The sequence below is a fragment of the Phoca vitulina genome, unplaced genomic scaffold (assembly GCF_004348235.1).
Source record: "Phoca vitulina isolate PV1807 unplaced genomic scaffold, GSC_HSeal_1.0 scaffold2, whole genome shotgun sequence".
In the NCBI taxonomy this organism is placed as follows: Eukaryota; Metazoa; Chordata; class Mammalia; order Carnivora; family Phocidae; genus Phoca; species Phoca vitulina.
In genome coordinates, this window is record NW_022589705.1 from 39,804,785 (window position 1) to 39,820,271 (window position 15,487).

The 15,487-nt window shown below is 37.5% G+C and overlaps 1 protein-coding gene across 5 annotated transcripts in view; it reads left to right on the forward strand.

The window, feature by feature from the left end:
- SLC44A5 (solute carrier family 44 member 5) overlaps nt 1-15,487 on the forward strand; it is a 351,239-nt gene that overhangs the window by 189,303 nt on the left and 146,449 nt on the right. For all 5 annotated transcript variants that reach the window (XM_032425923.1, XM_032425947.1, XM_032425932.1 and 2 more), the window contains one exon: nt 7,155-7,203. In XM_032425923.1, the coding sequence (XP_032281814.1) occupies nt 7,155-7,203 (49 nt within the window). The remainder of the gene's footprint in view (nt 1-7,154; nt 7,204-15,487) is intronic.

Below are 15,487 nucleotides of genomic sequence, written 5' to 3' on the forward strand. Positions count from 1 at the left end.
AATTCCTCTCCTCCAAAAGGTTATTCCATAAATGTCACATCCAGCTTAGTCATGGAAACCTTTCTAGAATTATTGGTGTCGCTTATAGTCAGGTGACAATCCAACTTAAGTTGGGTTGCATTGATTCTACACTGATCTACTTTGGTTATGAGGGTAATTTACATATATTTTACTGCTTCCAATGGTCACCCCAAAGACAGAAATTGTTTCCTTCTTTTGTTATTTTTTAAATTTTTTTTGCTACTATCTATCGTTTAATAGATGACAAAATGGAAGTTCACAGAGAAAAACAGTAATTCTCCCAAGATCATACAGTTCTTAGATGGGAAAGATGACATTTGATACCAAGAAATTCGATGCCCAATTTTTATTGACCAGTATGGGATACTGTCTCCATTACTTCCTTTGTTAACTCCTACTGGTCTTGACATTACAAATTGGATGCTGAGTTAATAGAGTAATTTTCACATCAGTGCAATTCTAGGAATCTATTAACTTGCTTTTAATCCAGGTTGCACTCTATCTACAATGATTAGCTGGTAATTGTCAAGATTGATGTCCTATTTGTATATTCATAATCTAAATTAAACATATGAGTTCAAAATTACATTGAAATTTAATAAAAATTTACTCCAGAAACATCTATTGAGTGCCTGTTATGTATGTACATATGAGACACCAAAGTAGGTAATAACAGTAGAATAATAACCAAGATCTGGTGTCCGCCCTAAAGGAGCTATTAATCCAGTAGGAGAAACAGTCATATATATTAGCTTCCTCTTGCTGCTGTAATGATTACCACAAATGTGGTGGCTTATAATCACACAAATTTGTTGTCTTATAATTCTGGACGTCAGAAGTCCAAAATAGGTCTCAACGGGCTAAAATGAAAGGATAAGCTCAGCTGAATTTCTTTCTAGAGGCTCTAGGGAAGAATCCATTTTCTTACTTTTCCCAGCTTCTAGAGGTTGCCACATTCCTTGGCTCATGACTCCCTTCCATCTTCAAAGCCGGCAATGGCCAGTTGCGTTTTTCTCCTATCATATCACTCCAACCTTGTTTCCATAGTCACATCTCCATCTTTGATGTTTTTGTCTCCTTCTTCCCCATGTATGGACTGTTGTAATTATATTGGTCTCAACCAGATAATCCAGGAGGATCTCCCCATCTCATAGTTTTCAACTTAATCACACCCACAAAGTCCCTTTTGCCGTGTAAAGTAAAATATTCACCAATTTGGGGGATTTGGATGTAGGCATCTGTCTACCATAGCACATGCCTTAAGGCATAGTGTACCAAGTGCAGCAATGTATGTCTCAGAGATGAATGGAATTAGCTACTTTGGGATGGGGTTATATGAAAGTTCTCAGCATTGGTCTCTAATCAAAAGTGGGCCCTGCCCACTGGCACAGTAGGCAGTAGAATGTTTTGGTCCTTGTCCTTCTCCTAGAGGATGAGTGGGGAATTTGTAAGAACTGTAGGATTTCTTTAGCCATTGTCAACAGAACAAAGAGGGGAAAGGCATATTGTTCATAGGGCACTATGCAAAACACCTGATTTGGGCTGGAATCATAGCAGTACAGAATTGCTAGAAGATCAAGTTTGAAGTAAGGGATGGTAGGAGATGAGGCTGGCCATAGGGGCCCATTTGTGAGAGGCCTTGTGTGTTGGGCTGAGAAGTAGGAACATCTCCCTGTAAGAAATGGCAAAGAACATGATTCCTTATCCTTTGTTGAGACTTGGAGGAAAGGGACTCCTTTCCCCGGATGAAGTGGCAGGCCTTCAGTTATAGACAGAATCATAAACATGTTTGTAAAAATCAAATGTAAAACAAGTACTTGATTATTCACAGTTTTCCGGTATCTGTTGTTGAATATTAAGGCAAGACTTAATTTTGTAGTATACCATTTTCCCTTGCTTTTTGGTAAGCTATCTGACTTGGTCATTCATAACAGTTCTAAGTCCTACTTTCCCCACCTTAGAGTTCCCTTTTTGCTGTCTAAACCACATTACATTCTCTGAAGAATATACCTGAAGGAATAAAATTAAAGGTCTCAGATTTTTGGTTTTTATAACTGATCAGTAGTAGTTTTATTGTAATTTTTCTTGGAGAAACAGATTGCTTTTAAAGAAAAGAGTCTTTCCAAGCATGCCTGGCTGCTTTATCTTACCATTTGCATTCAACAGAGTCATGTGAAATCCACACCCATGAGCTGAATTAATTACCTGGACTATTTTCCTTAATCCTCATGAGTGATTTCTAGTAACAAAAATTGCATTGTATAAGTGCAATACAAACTGTTAACTATAATAACAAGTGTGTAATTTCTATAATGAATATTTTTTAGTGATTCTGTTGTCATAATAATTTTGGTGATCTGAAAATCACATGAACTTAAGAAGCTCTTAAAATGATTACCTAATTATAATTATTTTTTCTGTAAGTTAGAAATATGAATTATATTCAGCTAGCTAAGCCATGTGATAGTTCAGCATTTGGCTCTTTTCATTTAGCTGGCCTTTCAGTCTATTTATTCCAGAGATGCAATTAGAGCACGTGAGGGCCTCTGAAAAAGCAAGGGCCTGTATTGATTTCAGGAAATAAAAAATTTGCATGACAATACAAATTCTTCCAGCACATGGGGCAGGCTGAAGTCATCACTTTCCAGCTGTCATTACTATATGGAATCAGCTAAATCTTATCATTTATCTATGGCGTTAGTGTATTTTCACCTGAAATATAAGGCAGCCAGGATTTACAATCAGAAAGTGTCAGCTTTTCAGACAGATTTGACAATAGCATTTCATTTACACTGTGATCCACTTTTTCACTTTGTAAGGTACAAATCACATCAAAATTGGAAGCAGCTTAGATACTTTTTTTTGTTTTTAAGTAATCTCTTCACCCAATGTGGGGCTCAAACTCACGACCCCTGAGATTGAGTCACATGCTCTCCTGACTGAGCCAGCCAGGTGCCCCTCCAGCCTAGATACTTTTAAAGCAGTTTTGCCTATCTTTAATGTAAAAAGCGAATAATTAAAGATCAATGTAAGTTGCTAATCCCTTTTCATCTGCCTCCTCTCCCCACTCATCTGTGGAATTTCTTTGAGATCACCAATGAGCAACTTCTTGCCAAGTGGCTCAATATAGGCTTTGGGGTCAGACCATGTGCTTTCCAATCCCACCTGCACCTCTTGTTAGCTGAGGGGCTAGGGCAAATTAGCTCACTCTCTGTACCTCAACTTCCTCATTTGTAAAATGGAATGATAACAATGACACACCTCACAGAATTATGGAGCATTAAATAACATACTAAATATACTGGGGGTATTGCATTGCACAGTGCAAGGGAGTACAATTCACATTGCATTCTCTGTGGAATTGTGCAAAATGGCAGATTTATGTGCAAAGTACTTATAGCAGTCCCAGATACAAATAAGCATTCATTTAGTAATCGTTTTTCTGTGGAATTTATAATCTTCCCTCTTTCTTGGAATTCTTTAGCTTTCCTGAGCGTCACTTTTCTATTTCCCTTCCTGTAACTGTTTAATTTTACCTTTTACCCTTAATTGTGAGGAGGTGAGTTCCCAGTTGGGCAAAGTTAGAGAAGCAGTCAGGAAAGGAGAAGTTGACAGTGTGTCAGAGAACTCAACACTGAAGTATATATGGACTGTCTCAAACAGGAAACATTTTATACACTTTCCCTTGGAGTAGAAACCAATGTTGGCATTGTAGGGTATAGCCAGTGAGATCTGTTCTGCCACAATAAGATTAGACAGAGGGGATCCCAGGTGGGGCACGTTCTCAGCCTCTTTGTGCCTTATGTTTTTTAATATGTAAAGCGAGGCTAATAATGGTTTTCAATCTACCTACATAATAAGGTTATCGTATCAAAGCTAGCAAAACAATGCAAATGAAGCACTTGGTAAAGCACTTAGCATTTAATGCTAAAAACATGTTAAATACTATTGTTCTGGTTGTTATAATAACATAATTGACAGATCCTGAAGTTCTTCTTTACGGAGTTCATCACTTCATGATACAAACTTTGTGACTTCCACATATTTATCTCAAGACTTGACCCAAGACTCCTGTTTCTTAACTCTGGTTGAATGATGGATTTATAATCAGATGTCTCTTCAAAATCAACCTCATGTTCTTTTTCTTATAACAACTTTGCAATTTCTTCCACCTACTAATGTTCCCAAACTATTTCAGTAGCATCAATCTTCCCTAAAGCCTAGGCAAGAGACTAAAAGTGATTGAGAATTACGGGTTCTAGGTCTATAGTCACTTGATTTGAAGCCATCTTTAACTTCTCTCTTTTACCCCCCAAGTCATTCATACATTTTTTTCATGTAATTACCTTCACTAATAATGAATATCCACTGGGGACTTACTAAGTACCAGACTCTGTTCTAAGCACTTTTACAGGTTTTAATTCATCGAATCCTCATAACAACTTTATGGCATATGTACTGTTGTTATCCCCATTTACAAATATGGAAACCAAGACTCAGAGGTGAAACGATTCTCCTGACTTCTATGCCACACAACTCTCCCTGATGAATCTTGAATCTCTCTTTCCATCACTTCTACCACCACTTGGGCAGTGGCTCCCATTACTTCACTTCTATTATTACAACGGACTCCTAAGTTGATTTCCTTGACTTTGCATTTTGCCATACAACTTGTATACTGCTGCTGGATTGCTCTCCTTAAGCACTGCTTTTACCACGTCATTCCTTCATTCAAAATCCTTCTATGGCTCCCTGTGGCCTAGGATGTATAAAATAAATTCCATCCCAATTTTTCAGGCTTTCTGTGTCTGATCCTATGGTATCTATTCAGCTTTATTTTCCCCTTCTCTTATCCCATTATCCATTACTCCAATAAAACTGGGTTTTTCACCATCCCCCCAACCACACTAATCATCTCTGTGACTTCATTCATTGCTACAGGTCTAAACTTCACCTGTCCATCCCCAAATGTTGTGGCTCTAGGAACCCTTCCTTACTAATCTCAACTAAAAGTGACCTTTCCTTCTCTGGAACTCTCATAACACTTTCTTTGTAACCCTCTTATGATATCATGTTCAGCTTTGTATTATAGTAATTTTTGTACTTTTCTTATTTCTCTCCGTGCTCATCAGCTCATTAGCTTGTTGAAGACAGAGACTTTTTCAGTAAAGCTTGTATCCCCTGCAGTGCCTCTTTTAATGCAGAACACATAATAGGTGATCAATAAATAATTCCTGAATTGAACAGAATTCTGGTTTCATCCACCCAAAATGTTTCTCTTTTCCCTCTTGTTTTATTCTAATCTTTCATAAAACTCTCACTTCTCGAATGAGACCCTCTTGACTGTTCTAGTCCTTGATGAAACCTACTTTCTTAGAACTCTTGTAACACTTAAGGCAGATAACCACACAATTTAGCTCTCGATTGTTTTATATGGTATATTCAGTGTTTATATGTTACAGCACAGGGCCTGGTAAATAAAGATTCTCAAGAAGTATTTGTTGAATGAATCAAATGTTGATCTTGTCCCACCAGTTGCTAAGGTCTCCAAGATGGGGGCCATGCCTTATATATCTTCTGTGCCCTTGGCACTCTCGGCATATCATAGGTGCTTTATGAATATTCACTGACAGGCTGGCTCTTAGATTTCTGTTCTGTGTGTGTCCTTACCTTTCTGTTATTTTGTCCTCAGCCTGTGATTACAGTGAAGAGGCCTCTGAGTCCTCAGAACTCATGTCCCCATTTACAGGCAGAGTTAGGTTGCTGACACATGGGGGTTTTTTGCCAGTCCCTTTTGAAATGCTCTCTTTAATTTCAGGACTAGACCTTCTCACAGGGACAAATCCCTAGAGGAAGAGGTGGGAATGCTTAGGTTGGGGGAGAAGCATCGAGGGTTTGGGATTGCAAAATACAGATCACTGACCAGAAATGATTTTACAGAACTTAGTCCTGGGTCTGATTACACAGTACATGTCCTGGGAAAAGGCCATTCTGTGTGTACCTTGTCCTGTTTAAAAATTAAAAAAAAAAAAAAAAGATGAGGAAAACTGATAATAACTAGCATTGCTGAGAGACTATGGAAAAACAGGCATTCTCATTGTTTATAGGAATATAAACAAATGCAAGCTTTTTGAAGGGTAATTTGCCATTATATTTTAATTCTTAAGAACTGTCTACATGTAGGTATTAAACTTTCAGAAATTTATTTTAAGGGAAACATTAAGGATGTGTGCAAAAATTTAACAAGAATGTTCATCACAGCAATGTTTATAAAAGAAAAACTGAAAGAATCTGAAAGTTCAAAAGAGGACTGGTAAATTTAAATAACAGGCTTTCATACAATGAAATGTTTTCAGCCATTAAAAAATAAAGTTGTAGATACAAATTTATTGACATAGATATTCATGACATGCTATGAAAAGAAAGTTTATATAAAAATTTGTACAAGAAAAATATACACAAAAATAATCAAGAATGATAGCCATTCAAAGTTTAAATATTTTAAAAAGAGAAAAAAAACAGGGGTAATATATCATACTCATAATGCAATAATAAATGATATCTCCCCAGATGGCATGAAGCCTGCCAATAGGATCTTAAAAAATTCAGTTAAAAATAATACTTATATAATATAATAATGATTTGTATATACCATATAGCCAATGTGGCAGAGACCAACTAATATTTCAACTTCTTGAAGGAAAGCCTAATCTACTGAGAGAAAGGGGAGAACCAGATAAGCAGGCATCTCTATTATACTGTGCACCTCATGAACACTCAGCAATACTTGGTGATGGCAGATGGTAGAACGGCTTTGCAGACCAGAAGGCCTCCAAGTTTTGCTAGCCTGGATGGAATCTATAATGTTGTCACACAGAACAGTGGGAGATATGTGTACGGTATGCATAGAATATGGTCCTTAACTCTTCCCAGTCTTGCTTCTTATTGGAGAGAGGGAAAAGATTGGCAGATGTAGCCAAGGCATAATGGATGTTTCCCTGGACCAAAGAATGAATTCAACATTGTACTGGGTAGTAACCAAGATGTAGATTTTTCTTTATTAATATCTTATATGTATTTATTTGCCATTTCATTGGCATATATGCTTAAAAAGTTCTTTGTTTTAAATGCAGGTTATCCAAGGACATTTGATCCTAATTTCAAGGGGCCTGTTGCCAAGAGGTAAGCAATTTTTTTCTTGGAAATGTATTTTTTAACAAACACAGAAAGCTTACTTTTGGTACCATTTTCTGGTCAATGGAGAATTGTATCTTCTATGAAGGGGAAATGACTTATTTTTAGCCTAAATGTCACCTCATTTATATAGAGAAAATACAGAGAATAAATCTTTCCATGACTCATGAATATCCTCTTTTATTCAGCAAATGAAATGCCTTAAATTATTAGACCGAAGAGTTTGTATTTCTCAAAAAGAGAAGCCTAAAAATGCTTTACAAGATGTAACCACTTTGTAGAGAAGCAAACACATTTGAGTAGTTGTTTTATGCACCTGTTTACTCTGTGAATCACCACTGCAAATGCAGAGTTGCTATGCCAACTTCTTCCACACCAGGTATTTGTGCTACTCAGCTTCCAAAAGCAGAGAGCTTTCTTAGAGACAACCATTCACCATTGCATCGTGTAAGCTTTCAGATATTTTAGACTGCTCTAGGGAAATAGGTACTTGTCTCAACTGGTGCTTCTCTCTCAAAGTTGCGTGGCATTTAAACACTATCCAATAATTCACAGGCCTCTTTTATTATTATTTTTACCCTCTTTTCCAGGATTCCTGCTAATCAGAAAGGGATTTAAAGGGTAGAATAGGTAAAAATGAGGAGAAAATTATGCTGTTGGTAGCTGGGTTTTGCTTAGCTTTGACTTTGATTTCTGGCATTTGTTATAATAAACTGCTAGATGAAATAATGATCAGCATGCTTGTTTGCACTTGCCAACTATCAGCATGGACATTAGCATTTACTGTGCCTACAATATCCCGGCTTTAAACAAGTATGTGTTCAGTTTATTCTAATTCTGCAAAAAGCCAAGTTGTTTGTTTGGGGTTACTTATTCAAAGGGGTACCAATGCCTTCTTTAGATTAAGTCTGAAATCTCTCATTCTTTCCATGGTAACACCATGCATACATTCTGTTGTCCAGTATACAAACAGCCTCATTCAGTATGGGGATACTTTTACTGCACTTGCATTGATTTTACAGTAACTAATTTGTGAGAATCGAATCTAGCTTATTGGCCTTAAGGGACCTCAAGATATAACCCAGATTCAACAGTAGTAGTAGTTGTAGCAGTAATAATAATAATAATAATGTGCTGCCACATTTGGATGGACAAAATACAGATTAAAGGTGTGCCTTTTCTAGCTATAGAGAAGAAAGCAGAGCTATGCCGGGCTGGCTTTAGGTGTGGGGAAGGAGTTGAGATCTGTCTTTAGTTATTTAGAGTTTAATGATGGAAGCAGGGAGTCCAGGTAAAGTCTAACCAACTGTGATAATCACTATGAGCAAAGTAATTTATTTTTACTGAGGGCCTTCTGTGATGTCTTAGGCACCACAGAAGCCTTCAAAGGTGCAATGGTCATTATGTGGGCATACCTCCCCCACTCTCTAATCCAAGAACAGGGAAAAGTATTGTTAAAACCACAGGGGCTTAACTATAGGAAGACACAGTTGACCCATTTGTAACTTTCCTATAATGCCCTTCCTGGGAAAATAATTGGAGTGTTTAATGAGCAAATGAGAAAGCCCAAATTCTTCACATTACCCCTAGCAGCAGGGCCAGCTTTAGTAATACCTTTTGCTTACAGGTATCACTTCCCTTCTGAGAGATCCAAATTATTGTCAGATATTCAGGCCAACCCTTTCAGCATTCTCTGCTTCTCAGTCGACCATGTTCTGTACACCTCTCTCAGTTCACAAGGATATCATTTGTACCTAGTAATCACCCAACTTTAGTTACTTCTAAGAGAGGTGAAGGAATGATGGTAGTGCCATAGGAGATATTAACTCAGTTTCTCATTTGTTCCCATCCACTAAGAATTGGACCTATGGGAACCAATGCCCCATAATATTGATCCCCCCAAAAGGATGATTTTGGTAGTTTAAGGTGTTTTTCCAGTCCCTTTTGAAAAGTAGTTATCCAGTGCTCAGGCTTTGTCCCCTATATTCAACAGAGTTTTTATAAGTTTTTTTTTTTTTTAAAGATTTTATTTATTTATTTGACAAGAGAGGCAGCGAGAGAGGGAACACAAGCAGGAGGAGTGGGAGAGGGAGAAGCAGGCCTCCTGCCGAACAGGGAGCCCGATGCGGGGCTCGATCCCAGGACCCTGGATCATGACCTGAGCCGAAGGCAGACGCTTAACGACTGAGCCACCCAGGCGCCCCTATAAGTTTTTTTTTAACATTGGATTGAGATTGTAAGCTTGGTAAAAATGAAATGGCAGTGAAAATGACTGCAAATAGAAAACAAAGAAATAAGGCTCTTTTGTAAGATGCTACATGAGAAATTCCTCTTGTAATTTAGAACTAAGAAAAAGATTTTCATTCAATGGAGAATTAGTATACTTTCTTCTGTTAGATAAGGAGAACTGTGTAATCCACTATATTTCTCCTTTCGTACTGAATTCTAGAAAGCCCACTGATAAATTTAATTTCAATGCCAGCAACTACATTAGTCTTTGAGTCAAGAATTTCTTTTCGGGAGTTTGAATTTCTATTTCTATTTTAATAACTGTTGCACCCAGGTGTTTTAAGTCATTTCATTTAAGATTTTTTTTTTCTGGAAGGAGGCAGCATATAGGTTGACAGGTAAATAGAAATAAAAGGCCTACATGTTCCATAATTGCCTTTTTTCCTTTATACACAAAACAGATGAAGGACAGAGAACTCATACTAATCAAATTGGTAGGTTTCACAGTGCTGAAAATAACTATTATTATGAAGGGTGGAAAATCTGTCTGAAATGTAATAAGATGCATTTATTTCTACCTGAAGCACTGGGAGGATGTGGCAAATCCACTGTCATGAAAGGGGTTCAAGAAGAGAAAGAAGCAGCATTCATTAAGGATGTGGTAGAGGGGATTCATTCACACAAAGGAGTCGGACTAAATGACCTCTAAGTCCTTTTCAACCATGAAATTTCACAACTGATTCAACTCTTAATGCCAAAGCACAGAAGGAAGAGTCCAGCTTATGGCCTAAGTGATACACATGGAAAGTACTGTACTGATGTCCTCTTGTGACTTCTAAAGTGCCATTATCAAGTAGACATCTCAAGTTACTGTGAGAATACAATGCTGTCTCTTAAATTTATGCATTTATATTGGCTACTTGTTGAAATAATTGGTGTGCTTTTTTGTTATACCAATTATAACATCATTTATTTTTATTTCCTTCCATTTCCTTTCACATTTGGAGACTATCTAAAAGTTTTCAAAGGGAGTGCTATGGATATAGGCTTTTTATTTCAAACTATTTTGTAAGTCAAAATGGCTTGTAACTTTCTCTCTTCCCTCACATTCTCTCCAGTAGTGATTTATTCTCTAACACTCTCCTCACACTGATTTTGAGAAGGTTACCAATGATTTCCATCTTTCCAAGTGCAGTGGGTGGTGTCTTTTGTTTTAACCTCCCAGCAACGTTTGACAAGGGTGACCACTCTACTTTTTGAAACACTCTTTTCTCTTGGTTTCCTTGACCTCATACTCACCTGAAGATTCTTTTACCTCATTGATCTCTACTTTTCAGTTTCCTCAATCTTTGCTTGATCTCCATATGTTGGGATGCCACAGGATTTGGTCCTTGGCCGTCTACTCTTCTCCTTTTCTAGTCTATTTTCAGACTAAGCCAATAACTTTAAGTATTATCTGTATGTCAATGACTCCCAAGCTTGTATAGTTACCAATGACTCTTCCATTGACCTCTGTATTTCCGGATTTAGCTGCCTACTTGACATGTCTCTTTGAATTCTCAATACTTATTCTCTCTTAATCTGGCCCAACTGAGCTCTTGATTCCTACTCTTTCCCCAAAGTTCTAAAACCTCCCCCTCTGTCTTCTCCATCTCAGAAAATGACACCAATATCCATTAGGTTACAGATCCTTGGTTTCTTATTTTTTTCTCATCTCCCACATTCACTCCATAGGAAGTCTTATTGGCTTTAGCTCCACAATATATCACCAGACCAACTGCTTCTCCATCTTTCCTGCTACCACCTTCATCCATGGCTCTATACATCCTGCCTGTACTTTTGCACTGGACCCTAGAATCGTCTTCCTTCTTACACTCCTGCTTTTCTTAAATCCATTATCCACACAAGACCCTGAGTGAACTTTCAAATCATAGATGAAATTACACAGCTCTTCTACTTATATATTTTCAATAGCTTCCCATAGCACTTTGATTAAAACTCAAACTTACTGGGCCTTACATGAGTGCCCTTTGTGTAATTCACTGACCTTATCTTCTACCACTCTTTTTCTCTTTATTCTCTCATTGTAGCTACACTTGCTTTCTTCCAAATTTTTGAACATTCTAAACTTACATCCATCTTGGAGACTTTGTGTTTGTTATTCCTCTGCCTGAAATGTTTTGCCCCCAGACCTTTATATGGCTGGCTACCTCTTATCATCCTGCTCCTAACTGCCATTGCCTAAGAGGCCTTAATGACAACCCAGTCCCCCAGTCACTCTCTCTCTCCCTTTTTTTTAGTAGTTTCAACTTTTCATTTAAATTCCAGTTAGTTAACATAGTCACTCTCTGCCACATCATTTAATTGTATTTACTTTATAATATTTATCACTACTGAAAAACTGCTTTAGTCATTTCTTTGCTTACATAATTAATGTCCTGTCTAGAGTATCAGGTCAATGAAAAGCAAGAACCTTGTCTCTTTTGTTCATCATTCTATCCCTGGGTTTAGAAAGTCCCTGACACCTATGTATTTGTTGGATGACTAAATGAACTATCACCCTAGCTTCAAAACTGAAGATGTGCTGGAAAGGATAGACGCTAGTTGGAATGAAGGCAGGGTTCCATTTAGAAGACTATTTCAGTAATCCAGCTGAGAAATGATTAAAACGTGGACTAAGGCAGTGGCCCTGGGAGAGAAGTTTAAGTGGTAATGAAAAGGCAAAACCTTTAAGGCTTTTGGACTGACTGTATGTTGGGGATAGAAAAGAGAATTTAGCATGGCTGTGTCTGATATTCAGATGGATTGTGGTTATGATCACCAAAGCAGGAAACACATGAGGAGAAGAAGGATGGTTATGAAGGGCAGAGAAAACCATAAATTTAGATTTTGAAATGTTGAGTTTGGGATTCCTGTGGCATATCCAGGTAGGAATATTTAGTAGAAAGTCAGAAATATACTTCTGAGGCTCTTGGAAATATTGATATATTTCTTTTAACTAAAAAAGTATGTAAATAAAGAGGAAAATTTGAAAGAATATTAAAGTGTAATAAAAAACTGTAAGGGGGTGACTGGGTGTCTCAGTTGGTTAAGCATCTGCCTTCGACTCAGTTCATGATCTCAGGGTCCTGGGATCGAGCCCCACATTGGGCTCCCTGCTCGGTGGGGAGTCTGCTTCTCCCTCTCCCTCTGCCGCTTCCCCTGCTTGTCCTCTCTCGCTCTCAAATAAATAAATAACATCTTAAAAAATAAAACATTAAAAAAATACTGTAAGTTTTCTCTTCTGAGAAATACTCCCTGATCATCCCTAGAATAAATTGCAGGTACTTTCTTCGCTGTTCTCAGAATACTCTGCGTACTTATAATACTGTATTGTAATTAGTTGTTTGCTTGGCTAATTCTTCAATTAAATCATGAGTTCTGCTAAGTAGTAACAGTTTTGGTCATGTCGCACCCCTACTCAAATTTCACCAGTGAGTTCCTACTGCTAAACATTAATTCCCATGCCTTAATATTAAATTCAAATCCCTACACAAATTTGTCTTACTATATCTGCCTAAACTACTCTTCCTCCCCTTGGTTCTGTCTCTCTCTCTCTCTCTCTCTGGGGTTTCTAAACCCTTGAATGAAATTTCTGTTGAATCAAACCAGTCCTGTATACTTCTGCAGGGTCTGAAAATTTATTATGTCAGTGGCCTAGAATTACAACTCAGGGATGATGACTGGCACTAACAAATCTCACAAGAGACTGATGTATAAAACCAGAATACCAATGCAGTAATTTACATTAAGAAATTTAATTGCTGAGCAGACCTGGTGTTCATGTTGGCCTGACCAGCACATTGCTCCCTTTAGACAAACTACACGAGAAACCTAATTATTAAAAGGTTGCTTGATGAGTGTATAGTTCAAACAAGGGAATTGCATGAGTAGAATGCCTAATGGCATCAGGTGCTGGCCGTCTATGGTGTCTATCAACGGAATTGGATCCTCACATGAGTTTGATTTGGTGCCCTAACCTGGAGAGTGCTTGAAGGGCAGATCTGTTTGATCATTATCTGCACTTCTCTTTAGATATGTTAATAAAGTCAATAAGTTTAAAATCAGGCTTGTTGGACTGGGAGGCTTATAGTATCATTGAAGTGACTATGTACATCTCTGCTTTAATTATGTGTTGATTTCTTAGTTTAACTCTCAGAAAGCAGCATTATTTTCTATTCTCTCAAGTTTTGGGGAAGCACCTTACTGTTACATAAAGTGGTAGTCTTCCTTGCTTAATGACCCTGCGCAGGATCCACCCCTTCTGACCCCAGTCTCAGAGTATCTTCCTCCACTGAAATCCTGCAGCTTTTGCTGTGAATGATATTCAGTACATTCTACTTGTGATTGCTTTTTAACTTGTACTCATGTATTATTTTGTCATCTGTCTTATAATTCTCTTGAAGCACAGAGATCTGCATTCAGTATATATGTGAATAATGATGAGGGCTGGCTTTTTTCCCCCCCTCAATATACCATTAGCTAGAGCATCTACTCCTTGGATAGCATTCTGTTTATAAAGAATGGGGTTATTTCTTTCATAGCTGTGCTTATAAATGTTAATATTCTTTTAATCTGCATCTTTCAGGTGAGCTTTCCCATTGAAAAATAAATAAAATAAACAAATCCCATCTCCATGTCCTGAGAAGATAATATATGACCTTTATCGTAGAGTGCCAATTGTAGCAATTTGGACTTTATTTTTTCAGACTTGGACCACAGGTCAAGCAAATGGTCATAACATTTTAATGGCTTTGCTCTAACATAAAATGAATGAGATAAACAGAATAAACAACTTTTTACACTTGGACCTATAAATCTTTGACCTGCCTTGACATAGCATACTTGGATCTGCACTGCATAGAGTGTCATGCCCTCTGTGGACACTTCATTAAAACTAATTGAATTCAAAATTGGTATGTATTACATAAGCCCTAGTAATGCAAACAGCTCAGAGAACTCTGATGTTATTTTCCTATTAGCTGAGAGTTGCATTTAGGAATTTGAGCACCCATATCACACCAATGTCATTTGAAAATGGTAATAGAATTTGGATAGCTTCTCAGCAAGAGCTTTAAATACGACTTTAAAGTCCTAGAGTTCAAACCTGTAAGTAAGGCTTTACTTACAGTCATATATGATGACTGTTTTGCCTCAAATACAATAGTGAGTGCTATGGCCATTATTCAGCCTCTTGTGAGGTTCACCCTTGTGTTTATCCATAGGTTCTATGTCACTCTGCTTCCTCCCCAGCCTTGCTTTCCTTTAGTCATTGAACAAATATTTATAATACACATAACTCTGTGATAAGAATTATGCTAGTGGGTGATAATACAAAGATAGGGTGTCCTTGTCCTCAGGAATTAGATAATAGAAGAAACAGACAACTGAAAAAACTTTATGGTTCAATGTAGAAAGTACAAGCAGTGGAAGAGAACAAAGGACCTCTTAGCTGTGGATGTCTTATGTGGCTGCTCTTCTAAAGATTAGTATTCATTTATTTTCATTCAACAAATATTTATTGTTCATCTGTTATTTGCCAATATCCTCTAGGCATTAAAGATATAGTGATGAGCAAGATAGACAAGGCACCTATTTTTTTGGAAGAGGGAAGAGATAGGGCAGACAACATCTGAGAAATGAACATGACAGTATCACAAAGTGGAAACTATGAGGAAGAAAACGAAACAGTATGATGTGATAATGCATAGCTGAGGATGGGGTTGGGCTCTAATTTAGACTTTGTGGCCACAGTAGACCTCTTTATAGAGCTGACAATTGAAATGCGACCTGAATTGCAAGGAGGAGCTAGCCATACAAAGATTGAGGACATGGCACTTCAGACAGAGGAATAGCAAAACATAAAGTCTTTAAAGAGGGAATAAGCTTAGTATGTTCAAAGAGCAGAATGAAGGCTGGTGTGAGTGCAGTATGATGGAAAGGGGATGGGGTTGGGGATGGAAAGGGGATGGGGTTTTTTTAGTTATAATGGAGAAGGAAAAGA